We start from the raw sequence: 27,921 nt of genomic DNA on the forward strand, positions 1-27,921 counted from the left end.
TCTGGCCTAGAAATACCATAACTTACCTGTATTTACTGCAGAATATTTGCAGCAGCTTGCTATTGCAGGCATCTCCATAAAGAATAATTGATTGTTGCAATGTTAATATTTCAATAATTACTAAAAATTTAGTAAGTGGAAAATTGCTTTTAAAAATTCTTCCCACTTTCTGATTGCATTTGTGAAGTCTTTACAGTTCTTAATGGTACTCTCGTGCAGTAGCACACCACTAAGTTCAGTGAGATGCAGTGATGCTCAAGGTATTTGCTAGATTAACTGCATCTAATTTAACTGCTTAGTCAGGTAAAATCATCATGAACGTACTTTGTGTAGCTTTCTTATGTTTCTAACTTATTTGTGGAATTGCACATGCTTGCATATTTGAGCCTATGTAGGCATGTGAGTGGTGCCATTTGCTTTACAAATGGGAAATTATGTTCTCTTTCTGTTTTATAAGCACACATGCAAATTTGTTTCTCAATAACAGAGCTTAGATTGTCCTGTTGTAAGTTGTTTTGTAAGCAGTTAGTATTTTCAGTGAGCTGAGAATCTTGTGGTTCTTCTGTGTTCTGAATTAACCAACAAATATTTTTTTCCTTTCTCTATAGCTACTGGCAGTCTTTCGATTTAAGGTGTTAATACTTGCATATGCAATGTGCAGACTGCGCCATTGGTGGGCAATAGCTGTGAGTAGTAGCCAAGCATAATGGAGTTTTAACTAGAATGGATCAAAGAGACAAAATTTTAGATGCCTCTTAACGCTTGTATGTTAAGAATCATCTTGATGCTATATATGAAAACTCGCTGTGCAGTAACAGAGTAAAAACTTCTGTTCTGGAAGATTTGCAGCCTAAAGACAAGAATTTAATAGCACAGTGGTTGTGGTCCTTATTAGGTAACACGTTAATACAAATTGAAGACTTATTTTGAATCCTGTATGGATGGCTAGTCATAACTGCTTGTTACCTCTGACTTGTTAATTAATGTTTGAAATATATTTGCATTTGAAATAGTGAACTGTATTCAAAAAGAACAATTGGCATTACTGTACCAGAGACCCAGCTGTCCATGAACTTCTTAGCTTTTTAGAGTTTTAGGTGCCACCCACTGAGCACAAGCACCTGTGTTGCTTCCTGCTCCGATACAAAATGTTGAATAAGCATCCCTTCTTAGAAAGGAGGTTCTTGAGAACTGTAGGCAACCACAGTGGATTGGAGCAAATATCTTTAATGCAGCTGTACTGTGTGGATGAGAAACTCGTACTTCCACCAGTCAATACTATAGACTGTAATTACAATAGGCAATATTGCTGGCTTAGCGTGTGGTAAATCTTAGACTTTTTTTTCCCTTACCCTGTGGTGGGTGCACATAGAATGTGTTCGTGTATAACTTTCTTCAAGTGAGTAGCATGCAGTTCGATTAGTAGTCTCAGATTACATGCCATGACTTTTTTTTTTAAATTGTGTTATTAGCATAGCACAAACACGTCATAGTAACTGCTGCTCTGATGGTATTTAAGTGCACGCCTCTCAAAATCCCTTCCTCTTAGTTGTGCAGCTTTAGTGTATTTCTTCCAGTGACATCCTCCAACTTGATGCAGTTGTTTGTGAGGTGGTGAGAGTGAACCCATCACGGTAGTAAGTAATTAGATATATAAAGCTTCACTGAAGGTTTTGCAGAAGCCATTAATCTTAAAATCCTACCTGTGCTTACCAGAAGCCAGTTAGGTTCTGCTATTATTTAAAGAATTGCTGGACCCAAATGCACTAACAGAGTGAGAAGCCTTGCTTAAGTGGACAGCACTTGTCCACTGCTTTTTTTTTGTTTTTTTCAGACTTTTTATGCAGCCTGACATTTTTTAAATATGTCAGGGAATACAGGGAGTATTAAGTCTTCAAAATTATTCACTTTTCACAATTATCAGTACGTGAATTAAAATATTAATTCAGATTTACACCTGCAAAGATACTTTGTTATTTGAAATGGATCTTTTGATTTGGATGATAGTGAAAAGCATTTGGAGCAATTGCTGTTTGCTTTTTCCCAAATACGTAGGTAGATTATTTTTTTTAAGGGACTTGGTGAATAAAATACTGCATCTTCATTATACAGTAAAATCACAATTTGTATAACTCGGCATCTGTGTAGCATCTAAACTTATCTGCTGTTGGGAAATCAACATCTGGAGTTATCTTTATTAAGGAGGTTTTTTAAATAACACTTTAAGTTAATTGTATCATACTTGTTATGTTTTATTAATCTATGATGTTGTTGGTGGTTGCAACTGATAGATAATGGCAGAAATGAGAAAGTAAATCCATTTATTAGTCTTAACTGTTCTTACCCTGTCTCTTTCAGTTTACAACAGCAGTGACCAGTGCCTTTTTATTAGCAAAAGTAATTATTTCACAGGTATATATTCTAATCAAACGTTTGTTTTACTTTGTTGTTTTCTTGAAAGCAAGATTCTTCAGGGTAATTTCTGTAATGTTGTGTGATTTTTGTTTCCTTGAAGCTGTTCTCACAGGGTGCTTTTGGCTACGTGCTACCCATCATATCCTTCATACTTGCCTGGATTGAAACTTGGTTCTTGGACTTTAAAGTGTTACCGCAGGAAGCTGAAGAAGAAAACAGTAAGCTTTTGATATTTCCCTTCAATCACTGCAGTTGGCAACATTCGATCCCACGTTATCTGGCAGAAGAATGCTTCTTTCAGCTTCTCAAAATTTGAAGAGCTGTGGGAAAAAATTAAATCATATGGCAGAATTTTTCTTTTTCTGGAAAGGAACATATGCTTTCAAAGAAGTGGAGTTTTAATTTAGGGAGGCAAACTTAAAAGTTACATGTGGCAAATCAGCAATTTGTCAAGCACTCAGAACATACATAGTTTTGTATGCTTAAGACATGAAAATTTAACTGACTTGGGCTTGTAAAATTTTATTTTCTGGGTAATGCATAGAATAAGTGTCTGGTTCCTCTTTTAGGAAGAGTGGACACAATAAGTAACTCAATGTCACTAACCTCTTCTTTTACAGTGGAGTAGGGAAAGCAAAGAAGTATCGCGGAGAGTCTGCTTCATGCACAGACAGAATGAGACCAGAGACTTTTGCATTTTTTTATACTGAATATTGGTAGACAAAGTATTTGATACATACACATGTAAATACTTGATGATTGTATTTATAAAATTGAGATATTATTGATAAATCCCTGTGGGATTCAATCACACTTTCTTTTACTTCATTCCTACTGAACTTGAAATAGATGGTATTTATGTAGAAGTCAATGCTCTTTAGTTGAACTCTGCATATTTCCAAAAAAAGATGGGGTTTCACTGGAAAATGCTGATTTTAAGCAATTAAGACAAATGATGGGCACATTTGGATTGTGTTGTGTGGTAGTACTTATATAGTGCATTATTTGCCCTTAGATCTTGAGTCAGATAATAATAGAAGCAGATTTGAATAGTTTTTGCTTTTCAATCAGGTATTTTACTCTCCTATCTCCAGTGGGAGTGGAAGCTGACTTTTTCCCATCTTGCTGTTTCGCTTTAAAAAAAAAAAAAATCGAAACAAAAAAACCCCAACACCGCAATTTTCTGCCTAATGCAACAACACTCATAATTTGGAGGTGTTTTGTCTTTAATTTTTTTTTTTTAAATAAAGGAAGAAAAAAGGGCAAAACTGTCTTACCACTGTGAAGATTTCCAGCTGTAAAAGTTCCCTCCCGTGAGCAGGATTTAAAGCTAAAATCCAACCATTATGTGTCTGCTAGTATCTCGTGACTCATTAAGTGTCCTTCCTCTTTTGGACAGGGTGGAAATATAAGTAAAATAGATGTCTCCTTTGGAGACTTCAAACTGCTTAATAAGATAATTGGTATGTAGAAATAGTAGTTCGAGTTGGAGAGAGTTTTTTTTTTTTTTAATAATTGCCAGCTACCTCAGATAGCTCTCCCGATTCAGTAAGACATCAAGGTTGGGGTTTTTTTTTCCCATCAGTAGAGAGTAGAGAGTACTCTCAGCAGAGAGTAAAGGATGGAGGTTCAATAACTGTATGTTGACCTAAAATGCCATGTTTGCACTGTTATTATCAGAAGATCTCTTGATGGCAGTAAGGATGAGATGAATTAGCTTCTCTCCCAACCCCTTTTGTTTTTTGTCCTGTATTAAACACACCAGAATAGCCCCATGTCATTTCCAAATCATTTTCCTGATTTTTAGATGAAATTGAGCCAAAAGGAGTTGAAGGTTGGAGTAACTAGATGTGTTGAGACAGATAGGTGAAAGCAAACCATTAGCAAGGAGTCTTATAGTGGCAAAGTAAGAAAATAATTTACTTGGTTATGTGTGGCAGCTCACTGATCATTAAAGATACATTTCAGAGTTTTAGTTAGCCAGTGAATATTGATGAATTTACATATGGCATCCTAATCATGCAATTGCACATCATAGAAGGAAGGATTCCTTAATTCATGCGTAGTGCCTCTGTTTTGCTGGTGTGTCTTCTTAGCTGCCTGAAGTTACGTAGAAGACATAAATGTTAAATTAACAGTTTACTTTTTTTTCCCTGAGATATTTACAGCAGTAACTTGTTAGGAACGCTAATATAATACATCAGTCTTTAAGATTCTTCATTAATACTTGATCTTTAAGGTGCTACGTGATAGCATTGAGGATTTGTTTTTTTGGTTTTAGGATTTTTGATAGCACAGGATGCTTCTGAACGAGCAGCTCTTCTTCACCCAGGAGTCCTCTCTGATGGGCAGTTCTATTCTCCTCCTGAATCTGTAGCAGGTAGTTATGTTTGCATAGTGGATGATTTTTTTGTATTGACACTAAACTCCTGCATATTTCACCCCCTTCAGAGGGAAAGGGTGAAGGGAAGAAAACATATTTGCCTTTTTAAATTAAAAATGTAATTTACAATCCTAAAATGAAAGATTCTTTTTTAATCAGTAATTCAGTTTAGTTACTACCTATCAGATGAATTACAATACGCATCTTTAATGGAGCCTCTGACATGCCCCAAAGGTGTTAAAACCAAGATAAGTCTGAAAGAAAATGGTACTGCAACTGAAAGGAGGCGCTTATTGTTTGTTTCTGCCATTGATGATCCTTATGGGTCCCTTCCACCTTGAGATATTCTGTGATCTCCTATCTGCTAGCAATAGTGTTCATGCAGCAATGTGCTATTTAATCGAGCCTAAACTTGGAGCTTTACAGTATTTTAGGATGAGCAGTGAACCCGAAACTGCTCTAAAGCAAACTGCAGTTTAAATCAGAGGCTCTTTTCCTTTCTCATAACAAAAAGAAAAAGCCCTCTCTGTAGGAAAATGCGAGCTCTGTGTGTATATTAAACTGAGGGCAAGTGTTAATTACATCTTAACTCTGCATATCATATGCTTCATTCTAGTTGAGGTATGAGCTGAGTAAGCCAAAAAATAAGTGCAAATACTGCAGGATTTAAGAATGTGTTTGAGGGCATTTCAAGGAAATGAGTAATTTATGGGTTGAGTGGATTTGAGTTAGCTGAGGACACAGGGTGAGCCCTCAAATCCTGTCAGTCTTTTTATGCTAAAATGTAAATCTCTTCTGTAAAGCTGTGCTGTATTATGCAATATATTTAAAATATTAATGTCTGCTAATTGCTACAAATACATTTGCCTATCTCGCATTATAGAATTAAACATGTTGCTGATGTTTTCCAGTTTAATGGCTGGCTGGTTGCTGAGCATCTGGGCATAACGAATGACTTAGAGCTCCATCTAGGGTTGACAAAGCATTAAGAGAACCTCGAGTATAACTAAGGATTCAAAGTGTAAATGTATTTTAGTTAAAGCTGTGAGTCTGTCTTGAGGATGGTTGGAAGTATTGTAATGGATTCAGCCTGGGATTTTTTTAGCTATATAATACACAGCGTGAGAGGAGGTGTGAGTGGAGCTAACATGTTTTCCTTGGCAGTTTGGCTGGGTCAGTGCTGCACGTGCAGTGAGCTAGCCTGCCGAGCTCAGCATGCCTGTGGTGACTGCAGGTCTGTGACTGTGCCACTGCTTCCGGCTTATCGAATGGCTGCTGGTCACCTGGGTTTCAGTAACAGCTCACATGCCTTCTCCTCGTCTGCCCTAACTGCCATGTAAATTTGTTTAAGCACCCTTTATGGGTATGAGAAGCAAAAGAAACTGTCAAATGAATATATTTGATCTAAAACACACGCATTGGTATTCACAAAGTATTCTGAAACTGTCACATGATGTACAGTAAAAATAGCTCACAAAAATATTTTCTTCAAAATTATGCATTTCTTTCAGATAAGACAAACTATGGATTGTTCTGAGAGAGCAGGTTTTGGTCAATTTGCCTTACATATTGATTGGAAAAATATTCCCCATGATCATGCAGAGCGGAATAAACCCCTTTGCTGACATGGCAACATGTCTAAAACCAAATCTTTGCTGTTGGGACGTGACATTTGAAACAGGTTCTGTTGGAATTTTCAGCATATTTGTCTTTTTATGTCTTCCTTGAAGATGCACATGTCCCTGGCCATACCCTTTTCCATCCACTTATTTATATGGGTTGACCTTTTATCTTCAACAGTAGACTCGGTTGCCAGGTAATCATTCTGGAAAATCAGCCTGGAAAGAGTAAATTTCTACCATTTCTGTACAATTTGAGCTTCAAAATGAAAGGTATGCTATTCTAAGAAAGCAAAGGACTTCAGAGTAGTTTGGCCAAAAAAAGCACTTAACACCTTTGTCTATATGTTTATTACTTGTTTGTGAGAGGGAATGTTGGTCCATAGTTCAGCTTTAAATTGATGGCAAAAGCCCAAGTAAGTCTCCCAGGCTTTTTATCAAACACAATTCTTTACTCACCTTTTGTTTTCCTTGTGGGAGTCTCATTTAAACTGCCCGAGACATGTCTGGTGAAATGCCTGGGCTGACTCCCCCGACAAGGACTGACTGCCCACCTCCGCTGTGGGCAGAGACATCTGCGGCTTGTATTGGGTCTCCAAACGGCAGGTCACACTGCTCACCCTGCTTCCTTGGTGTCTTCTTGCTCTCCCTGAACCAACTGATCCATCACACCACCTTCCTGCAGAGCAGTGCCTCCAGCAGGAGCCCTCTCTGGGCATGTAGCGCCGTGACCAGCTCAGCTTTCTTTTTGGGGCCTTCCAGGGCTTTGTCGCAGCAGAGAGCTGAGAGCAGGCAGGGGACAGGAGAACTGGGCAGGGAGAGGCAGAGGGAGGGACCTGTTTGGTTTCTGGCTTAGAGTGAGACGATCTGTTTCTTGCCAGAACACTAGAAATTATTAATTTGTAAAGCAGTATTTCTGGCTGCTTTGAAAGTGTCTTCTGAAGTTGTTTTCTGAAGGGCAGGATGTAGCAAGTGGGAAAAGCTGCTTGTCAGTGAGCAAATGTGGAGTTGATTGTCCTGAGTGTGTTGCAGTGAAAACTTGAAGTTCCTGCTAACTGAATCTGTTGACCGGGGAGGTATTTCAAGAATGATCCCGGTGCTGCTTTTGGGTTTGATAACTTAAAAAAAACCCTTCAGTGTGAAACATCCAAAAATATAAGAAATCCAAAAATAAAAGTAAATACTTTTATGGGAACTAGTTGCTTTGAATTGCCTTGTGATAAGCCATTACCAGTGGTGGTCTGCTGCTTGCTTTTTCTTTTTTTCTTCTTCTTTCAACTGCCCTAATAGCTTGTCTTCCCTTTCTTCCTTTTCAGGATCTGATGAAGACTCTGAAGAAAAACAAGACAGTGAAAAACCAGTTGTATAGCAAATATGAAAAAGCAGGTAAGTTCTTTTGCCTAGAACTTGAATATTCCTAAAAATATTTTTTTCTTCTTAGTTCCTTCCCAAATAATTTGAACGATGGGCTAACTCTTAGGAGTTATCATCTTCGAACCCAGTCTGTCTGTCTTAGCAACAACCTTCACGCAGGAAATCCTGCCAGGATCTTGAGAGCCCGCCTGTAGCTGGGGTCCTCTGCTGCTGAGTTCTGGTTAAACCAGGCCCAAGGGACTGAGAGGGCTGTTCCGGACTATAGTGCAAAAGGCTGCAGGCTCGGGGTGAAACGTCTCTGGCATTTTATTTGTTGGCTGTCGTGGAAAGGACAATTGTGGACCAGATGTGTAAAAGCTCAGGTTTTTTGGAAGTGGGGCGAGGTATTTCTTCGGATATGGCAATGCAAGAGTGCTAAGAGGAGATTCTCTTGTGGTTTAGGTCTAGGACAAATATACTCATCTTGAAGATTGCATGGGCAAAACTCCTTCAGTATTTCCCCTTCTCAGTCTGTTTAATACTACTAATGGGTTACATTGGAGTCACTGTGTCTTCAGATCTTTGTAGTCTACTTTGGTTAAATATGAGAGATGATTTCCTTATTTTGGAAATTACTTCATTTACTTCTGGAATTATCTTGCCCCATGCTTCCACTTCACCACACATGGCAAAGCTCAAGCTAGGGGAGGTATCAAATGTTCTTGAGAAGCTGAAGCTTCTGATTTGAAAATCTAGTGCTTGTCTGGAAGAGTGGATGACTCTTTCTTTTCAGCCTCCCCATTTTCAGTATCTGTTTTCTTGACTTGCCTCTTCATTCATCCTGACTTGTGTAATCTGTTTCAGAAAGAAAATCTCTGAGGGAAATTGTTGGGGTTTGGAAGCTGGCAACAGAGTCTGTGGCTGATTCGCTGGTGGAGCTGCTGACAGGAGAATTTATTCATTAGAAAGGGAATGGTTCCCATGTACTGTAATACCTCACAAAGATGTACCTGTTGACATATGTATATTAGATTGCCTCCCAGGTGGTATGAAAATATTTGTCCTTGTATTTTATTATTCAGTGATTCCTGAAGTTGATCTTCTAATGACTAGGTAATTACTGGAAAGTGTTGTCTTGTGTACCTAATCAAGAGACTGGTAATATAATGAAGTAAAACTTCTCCATGGTGGAAGTATATTTAATGATTGTTGGGACTCACTAGGTAAAATTATTTTATGTTATTGCAAATTTGTCATTAGTTTATGTTTACTTTTTTTAACTCCATGCTTTTTCTTTTTTAATGGATATGTTCACTTTCTAAAATAAAAATGTGAAAACATGGGTAATGCATCATGATGTTTTGTTGCTTTATCGACTAAAAATGTGTGTACCACTCCTTTATTTCTAGTGGTGTAACAAGGATCTGAGTTTGCCTAGATTTTGGGCAAAAGGTATTGCAGTGCTGTTTGGCTGCCTGTAGGATGCAGTGGTAGTGGAACATCATTTCTTTGTGGCAAATGTTGTAACAAAAGGATGCAAGGAGCTTTTTGAAATAACTTAGTTCTCACTCCTGTATTGGTGGTGGATGTTCTTCAGGTTTAAGGAGGAAACTGGAGACTTTGTAAACACTTGTATTACCCCAGTAGTGAAAGTTAGGTAGCTAATCATTTGATTTAGGTGTGTAAGTATTTTCAAATACAGATTTTAAGTGTTAACCGATGCTTGATCAAAAGCTGTAGTAACACCTAACTCCTACCTAAAGAGGAATGTAAGTGCTGTCACTTTCCTTATATAGCCATTAGGTTTTATTAGCAACCTGCACAACAAATATTAAGTACCAACCTATTCTTTCACATTAACTTATGCTTTGTATTATTTCCATCACTGTGGAGTAGAAGACAGGATGGGCTGTGGTCTATCTCTTTCAATCACAGCTCCTTGAAGCAGCAGTGACTGTTAGTTTACAGGATTTTCCCACCAAAATCTAGTCCCCTCAAAGCATTAAATCATACACTGGCTTCCCCTTTTTCAGTCTTAATAAATCTATAAGCTAGCAGCAGGGGCTTGTAAGCCCCCACAGCTGTCAAACTCACAGCCTTGAACTTGATGAGCCCCAGGAATTGCAGGTGGATACCATGTTCAACACTCTCTAGGGCTGTGTGGATGCAGGATTTCTTTTATCTTCCCAGTTCTGGGTATAAGACATTGCAAGTGAGCTGGGAGATCATTTATTAAAGGTGGGCTTGAGTTGTGAACATCATCACTGGCTTAATCATCCTGTTGGAGCTGAGGCTACAGCACCAAATATACACCAGTCTGGGGGCAGTACAAGGGGAAAGGGGAGGAAGAGGTGGAAGTGATGCTATCAAAATCTGCAAGAGCTACATTTAAGCAGATGTTTTGAGAATACCTTCACAGCTATTTTACTTTACTTACCCTCAAGCCTCAATAGTAAAATCATCACCTGCCTCTTTGCTCCAAATAACAGGTCTGTAAGTGTGTGTATGCAGTCCATCTTCCTTCACACTGAAGATCAATACACATTGAAGGCAGTAAGTGGTCACAGTGGCTTCAGTATGCTGTTCCTAAAATTCCCTTCTGGGAATGCTGGATGAAAAAAAATAAGCCAGGATCAAGTCTATCACTTATGTCACTTCAGAATATTCAAGATCTGTTTCAGAGGATGCAAGTAAGAATAAATCATTAGAAGAACAAAATAAAACCTATCATTTAACAGTGCTGAAATGTTCCTAACCAAATAGTAAACTCCATGAGAAAAATGCATCTAGGGTAGGAGGTGCAAGTTCCCTTAAACCTCTGAACTTCATCTAGGTGCATGACTTCATTTGAACACCTTCCACAGTCCACAAGAATTTTCTTCAGTAGTTGTATTCAATTCACATAGTGCACAATAGTGAAACTCAAAGCATAAGTGGAGATTTTATTTTAGGAACTTCAGTTGGGTTTAGATATAGCTAAAACAATTTTTGTTCTTTGATCAACAGAAGAAAAATTGACCATTTGCTATTGTGTTAGCATGATATTAAAACCCCTTTTTCTTTCCTCCATCAAGTCCAGCTTTATCAGCTACTGAGTAAAACAGAATGTAGCATGAACATTTTTTAGATATGCACCAGTCTCCACTAACTACTTGCTCAACATCTCTCAAAGACTTTGTAGAGGTCAGGCAGGTTAGCAAGCTGCAAAATGTTCCCATCTTCTGTGAAGTGTTTAGGAGGTAAAAGATGAGTCCTAAAAGCTTTGTAAAGTACATGTTCCACTGTCCATTTCCATGTGGTTGAACTGGAGTCAGAATCTTCATTCTGAAATACAGTAAAAAAAAAAAAAGGACAAATAATTAAACTTAAATTCTCTTTTATTAGAGGAGAGCACTCCTTAAGAAACTTTATTATGTAAGACTACATTGATTTTAAAATTAGAGAAGTTCATTCTATACAGTCAAGTTAATTTTAAGCTCTGGAAAGTCACCTGCAGAATGAGCTAGCTTAAGTGAAGGATTAAGCAGACTATTTTTAATTTATATGCATCCTTATTCTTCTATAGAAAATTTATCATAGCTCAGCAGGTTAGAAAAAATACACCCCAAACTCAGAGGCCAAGGACTGTAGTATTATTAAAGTACACTACAATACCCAAAGTTAAAAGGTTCTCTGAAAACATACAATACTGCAGAAAATTTAAGCCACATTCTTTCAGATTCTTGCCCTACTGCTACTTGATTTGCTTCACTGAAAGTAGAGTTGGGACCAGAAGTTTACAGTTGAAAAAAAGTTTCCTGGTTGATGTTAGTTGTTCATACGACTTGTTACATATTCTCATACCTGAGAGGTTGTCAGGTTGGCTTCATCTATTATATATTGCTTTCTAATGGAGTAGAACATAGCTAATTCTTTACTTAGGCTTTCAAAACACTCCTTTTCTTCATCCCAGTTTACCTGTTACAAGAAAAAGAAGTAATTTAATAGAATCCAGGTAGCAGTCTAAGACTCAATAGAGATTCTTAATATGGAAAAGTCATAATAATATCTTGGATAAAGGTAAAGGTATAGAACAAAAAATGGTAGAAATGAAGGCTTTCAAATCAAAATAATCTGCTCATTCAGTCAGTAGTTAGGAACACAGGGGCAAAGCACCACTAATCAATAACCATATCAAGAGTGTCTTAACAGTACATTTAACCAATCAACTCCAGCCTTTCCTTTGCAGCTTCTGATGAATTAATTTGGTTCACTTCATTCTTTCCCAAATAGAAAAAGTCATTTGTGAATGACTAGAAATCATTAAGAGAATATACCTCTGTGGCCAAGCGAAGGATGAACATGGGCAGTCCTTCCAGCGGCGGAACATAGTTGTCTATCAGAAGTGGTAACCCAATCAGGTTTCCTTCCTGCAAGGCAACGCTGCTGCTTCAGTACAAAAAAATGTTCTTTCTTGCAGTACATGCAAGAAAACTTACTGTAAGACTGATTCTTACCAAACCTAGTGAGCCTTGGGGGTATCTGAAATTACAAGTTTTTAAAGCCTGATGCCAGGTAGACGTTGCAGGAAGAGGGTTAGTAGTGGTGTTTAACTTCACAAGGGCTGGATTTAAGCCACTCGGCTCAGGAAGACCTGAATTCAGCCGCCGCCTCCACCTCTAGCCACTGACTACAGAGATCATACTTCCCAGGGGAATATCTGAGTGACATGTCTGGGTTATATGACCCTTGATGAAGCTGATCAGTTTTGTGTAGAGAAAGGGATGCATTGGGCCACAAAAAAAAAAGGACACATTGGAAGCAATAGGGATGCTGCAGCCCTGCCTGGCTAGAGAGCTAGTTAAGCTGCACACCTGGTTGGATAAGAGATCTGCATTCTAGTTATGGAAGCAGTGACTAAATTATTTTTATTTGGTAACTCATTAAATATAAAGTTCATGTGTAGTGCCCTTCTAAAAGCAGCATACGTCCTGAGCTTTTTTAATGATGGGGGTAAGCCACCTAAATCTTCCCAGAGATAGTTCTTAGTAAGTACTGCAAGAAAACTGCTGTGGTTATCTGTTACCAAAAGTAGAAGGTCAAAAGACCTTTAAGGTCATCGAGTCCAACCATAAACCTCACACTGCCAAGTCCACCATTCATTTACTGTCAGAAGTAATAGCAGCAGTCACCTCATCAATTTCAAGAGAAAAATAATCTTTCAACATTTCAGTCTTCTTTTTCAGAAACTCCACAATGTACTCGGCAAGCCCCTCTTTTGGGCCATCTTCTTCTGTCCAGCCACTTTCAGGATCCTCTAAAGCAAGCATTGAAAGCTCATACAAAGGAGCTGGCTCCTAAAAATGGAGAAGGCAAAACCATTGTTAATGATGAACATGCTCTACTGGAAATCTACAGCTTTTTCCTTCACATTTATAAGCTAACTGTAATATACTGTTTCTGGCCTGCAGAGCAAACAGTTCTGCTTATCATAACCAGTCTAAAAAGTATGAATATCCTTCTGATATAATTCTGTGCTGTCCACAATCCTGCAAAGTGCTGTGATACTTACAGGATAAACGCTAGCAATCAACACTACTTCTGATAGATTGTGCATTCAAATTAATTATTTGTCCCAATGTAACAAGCAACAAGGTGAATATATAGAAGTGACACTAATAACAAGCAGCCAGGATGACAACTTACAGTAGTAGCTACAAAATTACTAATGGTTTTCTACATTCCATCCTTACTGTAAAAGAAACAAAACATTGCTCTTTAGCAGACAAAAACCAACCTGTAAAACTCTACATTTGGCTGAAAGGACAGACTTATTGTAAATGAATTTTGAAAAAATCTTTTTATGTAGGATATAATGTAAAATTATACTTACTGACAACCTTAAGACTCCAAAGTTTGCAAAGTCATAAATAAGTATCTGATAGAAGAGTTCTTGGCTAAATTGAAGTACAAAAATTAGTTAGACAGGATCACATATCTCCAAGTTACCATAATTAAGAGGGAAAAGTAAGGGTCACCTTGGAAAGAGCAGACATACAAATCCATTCATATTAACAAAGATCTTACTTAAACTAAACTGTTTAAGATTCACACGGACTATCGAGATGTTTACCATTAAATCTGATTCTTGGTTTCTGACATCATCAGCCACACTGGCATAGAAATGTTACATACTCAAGCATGCAGCCACTATCAATTTATTCCCAGATACCTCTTTACTCCTTTGCTGCACTGCAAGAAATTCACAGGAGCTTGGAAATTGACAGACATGTCTATCTTAAGGATATCCTCTGATTTGTTACAAAATTTATGTAGCCAGCCCCGTAAGGCTGCATATGCAAAAACACAAACTTTGTGTTATGATCATGTCCTGCAGCTCCTCTTAACATTTTACATACAACATTTTGTACGTCTCTTTTGAAGCCTCTGCTTGCTCATCTTTAACAGTGTGCTGTAGACCAGTTGCTGTGGTAGATGATCACGAAGCAAACAGAATGTCTTTCCCTTCCCCCAGTCTGTGAGCACACAATACAGTAGCTGGCATTTTCATCGCACCGATTCCCTGCAGCTTCTCCCAAGTGTGCCAGACTTGTTTCCACTGTTCTGAACAGACTGCTTCATCTTTAGCCTCATGACTTTTTGGATAGGCAACAAGAAAATTATGTTTTTCCTGTCATTTTCTTCCTTCTTTTAATTAGCTTGGTCATTGGTACTTATTTCAACTGCCAACAAGTCTAACAGCTTCTTTACCTGAGTTTTGTGGTATTGAGAAGATACAGTTTTGTCTGATACTGGGCCAGAGCCCACTGAGGACTGACACAGCCAACAAACGAGTGATCATGTAGCATCTCCTGAAGATCTGAAACAATTGAAGGGGTGGGGAAGAAACAAGAGGATGTAATTTCATATTTGCAACTCTGCCCTAGTTTATTTAGTTGTGGTTTGTGTAATTTTAGCATTGAAGTCTCAGATTACTGTTCAGTCACTACTACACCCCTGCTGTACTACCAATTATCCACGTTTTGAAAGATTAATCATTTGTGTGCATACACATATATATTAAAGCATAAGTGAGAATAGTTATATAACAGTTAAACTACAAATGCAAATTTTTTAAAAAAATTACATCTGTGTTTGACTTGAACAGCCTTTCAGAATTTGTTTCTAGCCACAGGAGATTAGTAACAGAGCACAAACATACTTCAAAGAAAACTGCAGATGTAAAAGCCAACTTTGCACAAAATCTAGTATTGTCAGACTAAATTCTTAAGTGTGATAGAGCACGTCCATAATTTAGGTTTTTTTCTCTCCCAAAATATGTTTCTGGCTTTCTCACTTATATATACTTTAAAAAAAAGGTATGAGAAGTTGGATTCCATAGTAAGAGTTCATTTTAGGCATTCCACAAGAGCTCGTTACAGGAGCTTGGCAGTGCAGTCACAGCATGTACAAAGCACTGCACTACCCAAATTCCACTGTTACCTTTTCCAAAGGAATACAATATCATGAGAATGGTATTTCTTTCTTGCAAAGGTCTCTTGTAGCTACTTCTTACACGTGTGAAGACAAGATGCAACCTCAAGCTGCTGCACAAGTTCTACCATGTATTTTGAGACATTTTTGGACAAAATATTTAGAATGCATAAAACACCTATCAACTAACAAGGTACATGGAAGTTTTTAAAACAGTCCTCCAGTATGGCTCGGTATGGCAGCTGCCTGTTCAAAGTTTGGCCCCTGACATTTAACACGTGTTTTTGTTAAAAGCTCACTTAGCAGCACAGTGAGCTGACTGGGCCACCTTTTAAATATCGTTTTCCTCAGCAGTTCAAACAATAGTATTTAGTTGGTGGAATAACAACAACCTTGAGAAGCAAAAGGCTTGCTTACTTGCATGTGCCTGGTTACTAATTTCCTCCTGGAGAGTCAATACACTGGTCAAATTGATGATTCTTCTTCTAGGGGTGCAGGCAGCAGTCATGTCCTTCCTGCTGTCATCTTTCTCCATTTCTATGTCCATGTCTTCCCGTGGTCTCTTTCTGCAATACCAAAACAATTCTCAATTCTCCTATCGCTTAGGCAAAACACACCAACAGATGGGATTCTAAATTCACATGCTGTACGTTAAAGACTCCTTTATTTTACTTCCGAGGCACAATTTGTTAGGAAAAGGTAGTTCATAAGAGAATTTAAGCCTCTCCAATACCAATCACAGACATCTGTTGTTTAAGCACCAAGCAAATTGAGCTCTAAAGGACACATCAAAAAATGTTGGTATTTCTAATAATTTTTTTCATTATAATTTTTCTGTAATACTGGGGGGCAGGAGGGGAACCAGATTCCCTCAGAAGATTTTGGCCTTTCCTAACAGCCCCTGCAGGAGCTATAAAATACTACAGCTCTTTTATCTTTACTAGGGTAAAGTCTGCAAAATTCAATGATGTAGTTTCTATCCCCCCACAAGAGGAGGGTCTCCAAAGAGAGACAGAGCAGTACAATCTCCCTAAACTAAAGTTAATGGCATCATTTATACTGCTTCCTGCCTTTCAGTATGCATGGAAATCCCATTCCAGTTACAAAATTTATCACAAGTTCCGTAATTTACATTTTGCAGATGAAGTTTAATTTCTCAATAAAATGCCATGGAAAATTACTCTAGGAAAATTTTTCCTTCTGAAAAGCAAAAGGCCAAAGAGATCAGAAAAATCTTCAGTTTCAGGGCCATGCCATGAAATAAACAGGTCACCCTGTATGACCTCAGGCAGGATGAGACTTACCGAGGAGGCACTGTCTCAGGAGACAGGCGTCCACTTTCGCTCAGCCCCCCAGGCACCGCTGTGTCCCCCTGAACATCTGCCATTTCAACTCGATCACTGACATCTTCCATTTCAGCATCCTGTGGCCTGGCCACACCCTCCAGAGGTCCTGCAGTAGCCTCTGTCGTCGCTTCAGGGGCGCCTGTACTTAGGGGGTTGTTCACCGGCTGAAGGAAAGCATCCAATTTCTGCTCTCGGGAATCAGTGCGGACCATCTGATGCGCATAAACCTTATCACTGGTTCCTTTGGTAACTGCAGAAGAGCTCGCTGCTGATTTTACCACCTCACTGGAAGAACAGTCGGCCCCTGGAAGCAATGTCTTCGTTCAGATACAGGGAAGCAAAGAGAAGAGATTCAACAAGAAAAAAAAACAAACAGAAAGATCAGTCACACTTCTCACAGCATCTTACTGCTCAGGGGCAAGTAACTTTCAAACCCCAGAAACAGTGTTAACTGCTTAAAACAGGCCACAAGCTTTGCACTTGCTATCCATATAGCGTGAATGCCATCATCTTGGCAGTTAAAGTTAGCGTTCCTTTGTCTCAAAGGGAAAATCTTTAACGGAAAAAAATCACAAGGAAATTTGGGGGTTTTTTTAAATAGTTATAATTCGTATGCTATGCTCCACATAGAGAGAGATTAAGAAACCTTCCTGATTTTTTTCTGGTTAGATTAAATCCAAAGTGTCGTCAAATACATAGAACAATTTCCTCAGTCACATGACTGTCACATAAACCAGGGGCAGAATAAAAAACAATTTACCACATGTGAAGGCTAATATACTTGGAAAATCAAAAAGACCAATCAGATACTTGACAGAAAGGTACTTAAACTGTTTTCGTACACTTTTTCCTCTCTCGCCATATTGTTAACATTGGTATATTAAAGCAATTTCATCCCTGAAACATAGAACAAAGATCTCAAGGTACCAGCATAACGCTGATGACTCTCAATCACTGCACAGATTGTACTATGGAACACAGTAAACGTATCCACAATAGTTTAAATAGTGCAGAGCTGTAGTCACTTCAGACACGTTCTCACCTGAGTGAAGTACATCCTTGAAGAATTAGACCCCAATAACTTGCTCTCTACGTGCTGTTGCACACGCTCCAGAATACTGTCCTCATGAAGGAAGTGGACCTCGTGTTTTGTAGGGTGCACATTCACATCTACGTTCTGAGGGGCTATTTCCAGGCTAGAAAACATTTTAAAAGAAGTTAACCTAAAATTTCCCATGGATGGCAGAGGGTACAAATTGGTTCAGTACAGAACTTGTCAGGCTTGGAGCATTACTCCATGCAACTCCAAGTCAAAATGGCCCTGAAACCTGCTAAAGTTGCACTACAGTCAGATTTGCCTGGTATATTAAAAAATAATTAATCTGAAGAACTCTATTCCAAACTCACCACAATCAGCTTACATAGGTAAGCTTAAACCAATCTCTCCATTGTACTACTACAAAAACCAGGTTTTAGAAATATCTTTTACTTGCAGTGTCTTGTGAGTTAAAGGACTTAAGGCTGAAATTCCAGACAGTACTTCTGAAAACAAGGCCTGTCTTAAGATTTCTGTTATGTGATTTAATTATCTCCTGTCTGGCAATTAATTACCTCAGTGCAATGCTTAACACTAGTATCAAGAACACAAACATCCTTCTAAACCTACTCACCCTACCTATATCCTGCAACATAGTATTAAAAGGCTACTTCTTCCTATTACTTTACCTTAAGTATAGGAATGGATGCGTACTTTTTGGCAAATAAGCAGCATAAACCGTTTCTATGGCTTTCCGCAAAGCGGCTGACTCTACCAATCGATCTGAAACACAGAACAAAATGCTCTTTTCAAAGAGGCCCACTGAAATACATTGCACAGTGCCCAACTCCTCCTTCAGGCCAACATCTTCACGCTTTGTATCTTCAAAGGGCATCCATTACACCCGTTTTTTCTGAGACCTATTTATTCTTCATATAAAACCAGGAATAGGCAGTATCTTCTTAATATGTTTTATATTTAGAAGTGGTTTTTTTCCACAAATTCTGAAATAACCTTCATTATTTCACAGTCAAGGTTTGTTGCATCCCATGTCAGTGTTGCTACAGAACGGAGAGACTACTCTGTGTAAGTTGGCAGGACACAATCATAACCTCGATACTTCACAAGCTTAAATTTCTTTAGGCCCAGTCTTAGCTGCTTTCCACCAGAGTGCAAAGCATGATGCACACTGCAAACAGAAAAACACCTTAAGATCTACAATTAACCGTAATACTTATTTTTCAGTGTTTTTAAGAATGTTCATACATTTTGTAGCTCTTCAGAAACTTTTGTTCTTCTGAATATTACATAAGTAACATATGACTGTACAAAATGCTGCCTTTTTTTTCCTAAACTTACGGTTTATGAAGAGTAAAAATATGCATTTCTTCACAGAGTAGTTTGCATTCGTGATGTAGCCTTTCATTTTAAAGGCCAGACTTGCATCTTCACAGCCCACTTCTATCAGTTCCCTATTGACAGTACCACACACAAAAAATTAATTCTTCTGTTGATGCAAATTTCAAACAGTACTCATGACTAGCGATATATTGTTCTATATTCTATTTATATCACAGTTAATGAAAACATTGGAATTATTTGAGAGTTCAAACTTCCATTGCCAAGCCACAAAAAATATTTAACCTGAACTGCAGTGTTCCTTCTTTCTAAGTAAGTGTAAACTAGTAACACTGTATGATCAGAGTCTGTAAAACTATCCACATTATCTTTTTAATACCTTAACACATCACAGTATCCATAGTATTATAAACATCTATTGATAATTCTAATATGCATTTCACTGTTTTAAGTCATTGACAGTGACAGACAAGGACACTTCAAAACTGTCAGCAGCCAGGGAAGAACATTCTTTTTCTTGAACTACTCTGTCCACTTCTGCCAGTCTAAAATTTATTGGTAGGCTGTTAAGAAGTCAAAGATGTAAAAAATTTTTTCTTGCTCATGCATACAGAACCTGACATTAACAATTCTCATAATAGTTTTTATAGTTTTCATGATTCATTAGTCAAGGAAATCCACTTTGTTAGTTTGTGAGCACAGCTCTCTAGCAAGGCATTATACCAACTTTTAAAGTTAACACAGAAAAGTCTTACAGGGTACTTATTTCCAATTCAACCTCAATATATACCGAGTGCCATTTTTATTTGTGTTCATTTTTTAAGTCAAAATAACAAGGTAGACTAATCACCATCTTAAATTGGCTAAAACAAAAGTTTCACTTGAAAACATAGAATCAAAACATTTAAGTGGAAATGGACCATTTATTCAAACTGTGCAAAGGAAAAACTGTACCAAGCAGGCATTAGCAGCAAACAAAACCAAATGCATAACAAAAGAAATACAAACAACACTGCAAACCTTACCACTAAACAGCCTCTCTAGTTTGCTGTGTTTCATAAAGGTGTTTCCATCTATTAAAAGTTACATTCCTTACATGAGAAGTGTGACTTTATTAACTGAATCAAACTGACACCCAAGTACTGGTGGGACAAATCCATTCCACAAGTCCATTCAATGAGTTCTTCACAGCTGAATGTCTTACAGATAGAGACTTTTTCCTGAAGTGGCAGGTATATTTTCAAAAGATGATTGTTTTTATTCGCTTTCAACTTTTCTGCCTGGTTTACTCAGCCTCAGCTAATGTAGCTTTTGTCAAAATATTAAACTATAAGACTTCAGAAAAACAAATCTGAGGAGACTTCAAAATGTATCAGATAGCAGACTGTGGTAAGAAGTTGCAAGATTTTCATGGCATAGGAAGAGGCTAGGAACTTGTAGAGAACACAGGTACAGCTTGCTCTTTTTAAATGAGCACACAGAAAGCTATAAGCAGATGGTTCCCTTCTAGTGCATTAAAGGAACAGCTTTGCAACCTCCCTCTTTCCTCTGAGATACTAAAAAAAAGTCACACATTCTGCAAGACAAGGGAGAGCTCTATTATTGCAACACTCCCTCTTCTCTGTAACTCACCTTGAAGGAAGCAGGAAAAGTCAGCACAGCCCATCTTCTTTAAAAGAGAAAGGGGAGGGAGATTTACTAGAAAATTTCCTGTCAAAAGGAACCTTGACATCGACATACCTGCTAACAGCGTTTCCAAAGATGGACCTGATGTTGTCCACTGTTGAGGCGTTTGATAAGGTTCTAACATCTGACACAGTATCACCTTGCTAAAGAGAGCAGACATGAGTATCAATCAATTCACAGTTCTGGATGAAGTTTTAGACATACATTAAACTTAACAATAACATTTCGAACACAAAGGCATGGGACAATGTCATTATAACGTTTTGTATTATTATTTATTCATTTGTGTTCCGAAAAAAACAATGAATGGTAAATGGCACAGGAATACATGATTTGCTAGATGACATCAACCCATTCAGGCCAGCAACTCCATCTTTGAAAGTGAGGAACATAAGCAGTTGAGTAAATAATTATCAAGAATGCCTCAGAACGAAGGTACTCTACCCCATCCGCTTTCATAATTAGTAACCAGACTCTCAAAAGAAGTTGAAACAGCTCACAAAGCTAAAACAAAACGTTGACCACATAGAAAACTCAAAACTCCCGAGAAATATATTTTTGTCCTGTTTACTTTTAACTAATATGCTCTCTATCCAAACTGCATCAATGTACACTTGGACATTTCAGTACAGGGGAAGGCTCTGTACACCAGTCCCACTGCAAAAGATGCAGGGCAAGTTTTCTGGCATTTTCAGATACACATATTACACATATACACAGACACACAGTGAACTTAAAGACTTTATTTACATACCTTTTTAGCCGAAAAGCTGATGCCCGAGTTATGGATGGCATACCTGAAAAACGGATAAACATAAGGCTGCAGTATGTGAAAGAAAAGGTTACCTTCCCTGAATGCCAAAAAGTGACTAGTAACAGGGGCAAACTATTTCACTTCCTGTTACACAGCAATGTGATTTGAGTCAAATTGAGCTGTAGACTAAATGGCCATAAAAATAAATCTTTTCTATTTATAACTCACCTGTAACCATATGAAATTCAAGAATGAGCTTAGCTTATTCCTCAAAAAAACCTGATCAACTTCTACAGACCTAGTTGGTTCAGTTTCATTGCATAGGTTTAACTAGAAGAGCAGCACAAAACCCCCTCAGTATAACAGAATCGAGTCTGAACCACTAAAAAGAAGAATCTGAAAAGTCTGGCTCACCCTTCTAACTTCCCCTACCCAGATGGCTCAGCTGTCTCTGACCCCAGGGCCAAGTTCTGATACGCTACAGTTGCATAACCTTGGCTCAAACTTCCAGGGAAGTTGCTAAGTCATGAGAAAGGACACACCGTAGAACCTTGCAAGATAAGAAACGCAAAAACGCAGACCAAGGTTAGACTGTTCAGACTGGGACAGTTAGTAACTCAAAACCTCCAGAGGTAAAAAAAAAAATAAAAGATGCAAAATCCTAACGGAAAAAAGCACCAGCGAGTTGGAAGCCTGTAACTTGGCAAGACTTCAGATCAGCCTGTTCCACGGAGCAGCAGGACCTGACCCTTCACCCCCTGGCTGAAGTCTGCCTGGCCAGCAGAGACTCGTAAGTAGCTCATTCGGGGAGCAGGCTGTAACACTTAGCACACAGGCTTGATACTCTTTGCTAGCTTTTGTGTTTACCAAAAGTGCAAAGCAGCTATTTTGGTTAAATTGTGTAGATCCTGCTTGCAAAGCCCCTGCACCTGGCAAAAGATGCAACAAAGGGATCCAGGAAGGGAACATCTGGTAGCTGAAGTGATACAATTTCTTTTTTGAGGACATGAAATTGCCAGTCAGCTTTTTCACATCCAGCCAAACCTCAATGCTCCTGCACAATTTTTACTTGGATTCTATTCAGCCCAAGTTTATTGGGAGTTCACTCATTCAAGTCTATCACCATTTATTTGCTGGAATCCTTACTAATAATTGTCATAGACTGAGTATGCTGTTTTCCCCTCTGGATTCTCCGTATCAAATTGGACTGTTATCTGACATCTTACGCTAACAAACACTTAAAAAACAAAAACAAATTACACCAAACACATATGCCAGTCCCTCTGAAAAAACCCATTACTCCTCATGGCAGTATAAGAAATTGGAGCCTATTTCAGTTTACCTGCTAACAACTTCTAGTATTTTTGCATATTCTTCATTTGGATTTTTTAAAGCTTTCCTCCTTGTATTTACATTGTAAAAGAGATCTTCAACCTACAGAGAAAAAGATGACCATTAAAAAGCATTTTACAAAAATATTCTTTTATTATATAATTAATCTAAGTCCATCTTCCTGATAGATACTACAAAATTCTCTAAGAATATTTCAGTTTATGAAGGATCAACATTCAATTCATTCCTCACCTGCTTAGGTTCACCTAACAAAACCCAACTCCAGAGAAATGTATGTTTTCAAATATTTGGGCACATCAGTATTTTTACCAATAATAAAACAACTCTACAGCTCGCTTTTCAGTGCAAGTTATAGACCTTCCTCTGCAGATGACAATGGATTCCCTGATTACACCCTGTTTTAATGAAATGCAAATGAATGTTAAAACAGTTGCTGCAATCAAGGCTGTTAATGTAGTAAAACCTTCCCATTCTGAGCTCCTTATTCTTCATAATCCTAATGCCAATCCTAACCCCAACCCACATTCAAAACGTGGTATATGTGAGAGATATGACTGAAAACCAAACAGCGGTTCTGCAGTTTCCCGTGCCGGCCCTCATCTTCCCACCCTGGCTCATACAACACAGACCACTCCTCCATATTCTGAGCTTCTTGTAGCCCAAACTGTCCACTGAGGCTTTCAGCAGTCCAGGAGGATTACCAAATATTTCTGATAGTAAATGACGATGCTATCCTCAGAAGGAAGAAAAAAAAAAAAAAAAAAAAAAAAGAGGATCTTCTAAAATTTACCTTGCTGTCTTTGGTGAAGAAAACAAAACAAAAAACCCAACAAAACCACACACCATTTGGAAAATATTCTACAACGTGATACTGTCACATACCTTACAATGTAAACACATACCATAAGTGGTGCAAGCACAACCACTGGGGAACAGAAAAGGGACAAGAGAGAACAGGCACAAAAACCTACTGTGATCTGAGTTCCTTGGTTTCCAGCACAGGGTTTCGGAGGGGCTTTAATTTTTCCATCACTGTAAGCAGCTCTAGGCAGAAAATACAAAAAGTTGTCAGACATCTAGATTTACAGGGGGTCAGACACAGGCAAAGGGAGAAGACAACAGAAATCCCATCATCATCACACTCCTTCCAGCAAAGAACCTGGGACACTGAGAATTGGCTGCAACCCCCCCACCTTTCTGCCAGAGGAAAGCTGCCTGACCGTAGGACCCAGAGGGGCAGTGGGAGAGTGGGAACAGCAGCAGAGAAAGAGGGGCAGGTAACAGGATATGTGTTTTGAAATTGTATTACTGAGACATTTCCTGGAAAGGCAGGATTATTGTATTTTATTTTTCTTCAATAGCTAGCCCTGGACTAATAATAATTCTTCCACTAGACTTCACACTTCAGTAGTACTAATAAGAAATTCTCGACTTTACATATAAGATCTATTTCCTTTTTGTCTGTAACAGGATTTTGAGCACAAGAGATTTCTGACCCACATAGGTCTTTCAGCAAGTGATACAGGTGCATAATTTCAAAGGGCGTACTTTTTTTTTCCCCTCTCACATACCCTACAAACTTATTGCAAGAAAGACCATAGTCACACAATCTTTTGAAAAACAAAGATGCAAAGTGTCTCTTTTTTTTTTTCCTCCTCTTTTTCTTAAAAGTAGCTGAGGAATTAATGGATAGGCTTGCATATATTCAGAGTAAGTTTTCAGAAGAATATTCAAAACCTTTTCTTCTATAGGATTAGGCACCATACAAAAGCAAACTAATGCTCAGAGACTTAGACAATTTGCAACACATGCTGACTGTGTATATACATCATTTTATCCTGAAATGGAGAAAAAGATGAAAGTTTACCTTACACTGACTGCTGAAGTCGAATTCCCTTTAAGATCCTCTACTACTCTCAACTTTTAAAATACATTGTTTAGCTAAAGCTTACCTTTATGGTCTGGAATAAAATATCTCAAACTACATTTTCTCACATTCTGGATCTTTTTTGTAACTACCCCAGAAACACTTAATTCCTTACCCCACCCTCCTCCTAACAGCACTGAAAAGATAATTAAATACATCCGTTCATTACTGCATGCAGCAGAAGTCCCCTGGACGATAGGTAGCATACCTGTATGCACACTTTGCATCAGCTGTTTTAGTTGTTACTGTCACATGGGCGACATGACTGATGCTAGCCAATGCCTAGAGAAAGAGAAAGCATCTTTGTAAACCTTGTGCTGGAGGCCACTGAGGAGCATCCACACTTTAAACAGCATCCCTGAATTTCGCTATACCACTTGGAAATAATTAATAAATACGCTTACAAGAAAATTGCAGGTCAGTAAATCTTTAACAAATTTTAGTACCTGTAACACTGACTTTTATCCAGGACCTTCTTTTAGCTTTTCTAGAAAATTTCATTATCTCTGACAATGCAAGCAGCTAACCGTGTGACATAACTAAAAGAAATTTGCAAAGTTATTACAGTTGTGCCCTTTCTTTCATGTTAACAAAAAACAGCTGAGAGGTTTCGGCCATTACCCTCTAATCCCTGCCCAAGTTTTTCTTCTGGCTGTAGGCAATATTACAAACTTTGGTTACAATGGTTTTCCTGAAAAACTCAATGGATATGTCTGCACAGCCTGCTGAAACCAGCCTCAGGACCAGACTCCACTGGCTGTGGAGCTGATTACGTTGAAAGCGTGTGAGGAGAGGCCTCGGGGAGTCTGTTCTCCAGAGCATGCAAGGATCTATGTAGCTGAGCACAGCCAAAGTACTCCTATATCTTGCTGTCCATCTGGAGGGGAAAGCAGAACCCATCCCGCACTGTTCCTTCAGACACAGCCTCTGAGGATACGGAGAACTAGTACATATGAGGGGTCAGAAATACTAATTTTGACTAATAGCAAAAGCAAAGGAAGACAAATGTCCATTTCAAACATTTAGTTTTAAGTATTGTATTTAGACAAATGTCTGACACCAGAGATTCACCTTCCACTCAAATCTTTCACCTGTAGGTTCCTGAAGCATTGAGAAGACAGGCCTTGGTTTACTTTTTAAAAAAAAAAAAAAATCTTACTCCAGAAAGCAAAAAATAATATGTACCTCTCCCTAGGCATCCATCTAACCTTGAAAGACATAGAAATGTATTTTGAATTATATTCACATAGCAGACTCTCTCAGAAAATTCTGTAAAGAGTATTAGGAATGAGACAGTATGTAAACCCCACTACAACAGGGTAACAACAAACAACAGTTTCAAAATCTTGATGAAGAACTTACCTCTCCCCTAAAACCGTATGTAGAAATACTAGCCAAGTCTTCAAATTTTTGCAGTTTACTTGTTGTAAATCTCTCACATACAATATCCAGATCTTCTTTCTATGTGAAAGGGACAAAGTAATAAGTCACCTCCCCTTTCCAACTTTTTCAAGATCAGAAACATTAATAAATAGAAATAAATTTTAAAAGGTAGTATTAAGCATCAGCATACAGCTGCCAACTTCATTTACTCACTCTGATACCACAGCCATTATCTTGGACCTGGATGAGCTTCAGACCACCTTCTTTAACTACTACCTGGATACTCGTAGATTTAGCATCCAAACTGCAAAAAACAAGAAAGCATTGTAGAGAACAGCAATTCTAGAGAACAAAGGGCTACATGACTTTGATTTAAAATTGAATTTTTCTCATGAGTGATAATTTGTTTCTGTTCTTCTTATCACTCAGAATTAATTTTGCTTCAAATATATCCTTACTGCCTCTTTCCTTTTTTTTCTTAAGTACAGTGATTATTATTCTAAATCACCATCCACAACAACTATGGAGAACTTTCAGGAATTTAAAAATTGTCCAACAAGTAGACCTTCTCTACCCATTACTGAAACCTACTGCAGACTCTGCTGCTCGCTTTCACAGAGCTGATACAGCTCACTACACTTACTAGGGAAAAGGCAGCTATTTTAATCCCAGACAGACTTAATCTTCAAAACAAATAACCAAGTTATTAACCTGACGCTGAAAGCAAATGATTCAGAAGCTAAGCAACAACAAAACAAACCCAAACACAAATTTAGAAAGTCTTCTCGAACGGCGTTGTCCCCCTGTGCATTCAGTACGAGCACCCACGGATTCTCTCTCCTCAGCACCCCAACTTGGGCGCACCCCTCCTTACGCGCCGGCGGCTGGAAGCGGTGACAGCAGCCATAGCGCGCCCAGCGCCCTCAACCCCCGCCCCACGTCCGAGGAGGGCCCCGGAACAGCTCCCCGCCCACCCCGAGCAAGGCCAGGCTGCGGCCCAGCGCCCCCGGCAGCCGCCGGCGGGGCAGGAGGGGCGGGCCCCGCGTTACCAGTTTTCGATCATCTCCTTGATGGCGTTGGCCGGTCTCTGGATGACCTCGCCGGCCGCGATGCGGTTCACCACAGCTTCATCCAGCCGCCGGATCACGCCGGCCATCGGCGCCGTCACAGGAGCCCGGCTCGGGCAGCTGCCGGGCGGGAAGGGCGCCTGAGCCGAGACCGGCTGCTCGGGCAGCCCCAAAAAACGGGTCTCTGAGGGGAGAGGGGGGGCTGGGGCTACTCCGGGGCCGGGGAACCCGGGAGGGGGCACCAGAGGGCCCCCGTGGGCCAGCGGGAAGCCGAGCGGAGGCCGGAAGAAGGGTACAAGGAGCTGACGACGCGGAGGAGGAGGGAGCGGGGCAGCCGCCTTGAGGGGGGCTGAGGGGAAAGGCCGCACGGCCCCGCTCCCGCCAAACCGCCGCTTCCCGCCCCCCGCCCCCTCGAGCGGACGGCTCTCCGATTGGGCGACGCAAGTGCCCATCACACGGCCTGCTTCCTTCCCGCGGCAAAAATAAACACGGACGGGGGCGGGGAGGGCGTTGGGACCACGAGGCCCCGCGGCGATTGGCTGAGCGGCGCGGGGGCGGAGCGGTGCTGCGGGGGCGGGGCGAAGCAGGGGCGCGCAGCGAGGCGTGCGTGCGTGAGTGCGTGCGTGCGTGCGTGCGTGCGGCCGCCGGGGAGGAGCGCGCCGCCTGGCGGCGGGAGGTCGCGGTGCGTGAGGCCGTGCTTCCTCGCCGTGCGGTCCGGGCCGGCGGCGTGCGGTGTGCGGGGCGGGTGCGCACTGGGTTGTGTGACC

General features: G+C 39.5%; 2 protein-coding genes across 13 annotated transcripts in view; one reads left to right on the forward strand and one right to left on the reverse strand.

Moving 5' to 3' along the window:
* STARD3NL (STARD3 N-terminal like) overlaps positions 1–9,121 on the forward strand; it is a 34,816-nt gene extending 25,695 nt beyond the window's left edge. For 6 of the 10 annotated variants that reach the window (XM_074841589.1, XM_074841599.1, XM_074841590.1 and 3 more), the window contains 6 exons: positions 609–686; positions 2,359–2,412; positions 2,516–2,633; positions 4,697–4,795; positions 7,734–7,803; positions 8,635–9,121. In XM_074841589.1, the coding sequence (XP_074697690.1) occupies positions 609–686; positions 2,359–2,412; positions 2,516–2,633; positions 4,697–4,795; positions 7,734–7,786 (402 nt within the window). In that variant the 3' untranslated portion in view covers positions 7,787–7,803; positions 8,635–9,121. The remainder of the gene's footprint in view (positions 1–608; positions 687–2,358; positions 2,413–2,515; positions 2,634–4,696; positions 4,796–7,733; positions 7,804–8,634) is intronic. The other 4 variants (XM_074841648.1, XM_074841628.1, XM_074841639.1 and 1 more) reach the window with 4 other exon arrangements.
* Positions 9,122–10,686: 1,565 nt separating this feature from the next.
* MLH1 (mutL homolog 1) lies at positions 10,687–27,609 on the reverse strand. 3 transcript variants are annotated; one of them, XM_074841670.1, is made up of 19 exons: positions 27,137–27,609; positions 26,301–26,391; positions 26,067–26,165; positions 24,913–24,986; positions 23,749–23,821; positions 22,767–22,858; positions 21,425–21,467; positions 20,725–20,813; positions 18,985–19,097; positions 18,315–18,408; positions 17,632–17,785; positions 16,548–16,906; positions 15,661–15,809; positions 14,521–14,629; positions 13,643–13,706; positions 12,942–13,106; positions 12,087–12,179; positions 11,614–11,727; positions 10,687–11,094 (listed from the first exon to the last, which is right to left on the reverse strand). In XM_074841670.1, exons 1-19 carry the CDS (start codon positions 27,604–27,606, stop codon positions 10,927–10,929), a joined length of 2,613 nt encoding a protein of 870 aa, XP_074697771.1. In that variant the 5' UTR covers positions 27,607–27,609; the 3' UTR covers positions 10,687–10,926. The 3 variants fall into 3 exon arrangements, with proteins under 3 accessions (XP_074697771.1, XP_074697781.1, XP_074697790.1); XM_074841680.1 differs by lacking the exons at positions 21,425–21,467; positions 22,767–22,858; positions 23,749–23,821; ... (2 more) ...; positions 26,301–26,391; positions 27,137–27,609 and having other exon boundaries at positions 18,340–18,408; XM_074841689.1 differs by lacking the exons at positions 18,315–18,408; positions 21,425–21,467; positions 22,767–22,858; ... (3 more) ...; positions 26,301–26,391; positions 27,137–27,609.
* Between the last annotated feature and the right edge of the window lie 312 nt (positions 27,610–27,921).

The sequence above is a fragment of the Strix aluco genome, chromosome 1 (genome assembly GCF_031877795.1).
Source record: "Strix aluco isolate bStrAlu1 chromosome 1, bStrAlu1.hap1, whole genome shotgun sequence".
Lineage (NCBI taxonomy): Eukaryota > Metazoa > Chordata > Aves > Strigiformes > Strigidae > Strix > Strix aluco.

Coding starts and splice junctions, on each gene's coding strand:
- MLH1 (XM_074841670.1), bottom strand. CDS start 27,606: ATGGGCACTTGCGTCGCCCAATCGGAGAGCCGTCCGCTCGAGGGGGCG. Junction 24,987..26,066: donor CATACGGTTTTAGGGGAGAG/GTAAGTTCTTCA, acceptor CTCTTTCTCTAG/GCATTGGCTAGCATCAGTCA. Junction 15,810..16,547: donor CCTGAGACAGTGCCTCCTCG/GTAAGTCTCATC, acceptor TTGGTATTGCAG/AAAGAGACCACGGGAAGACA.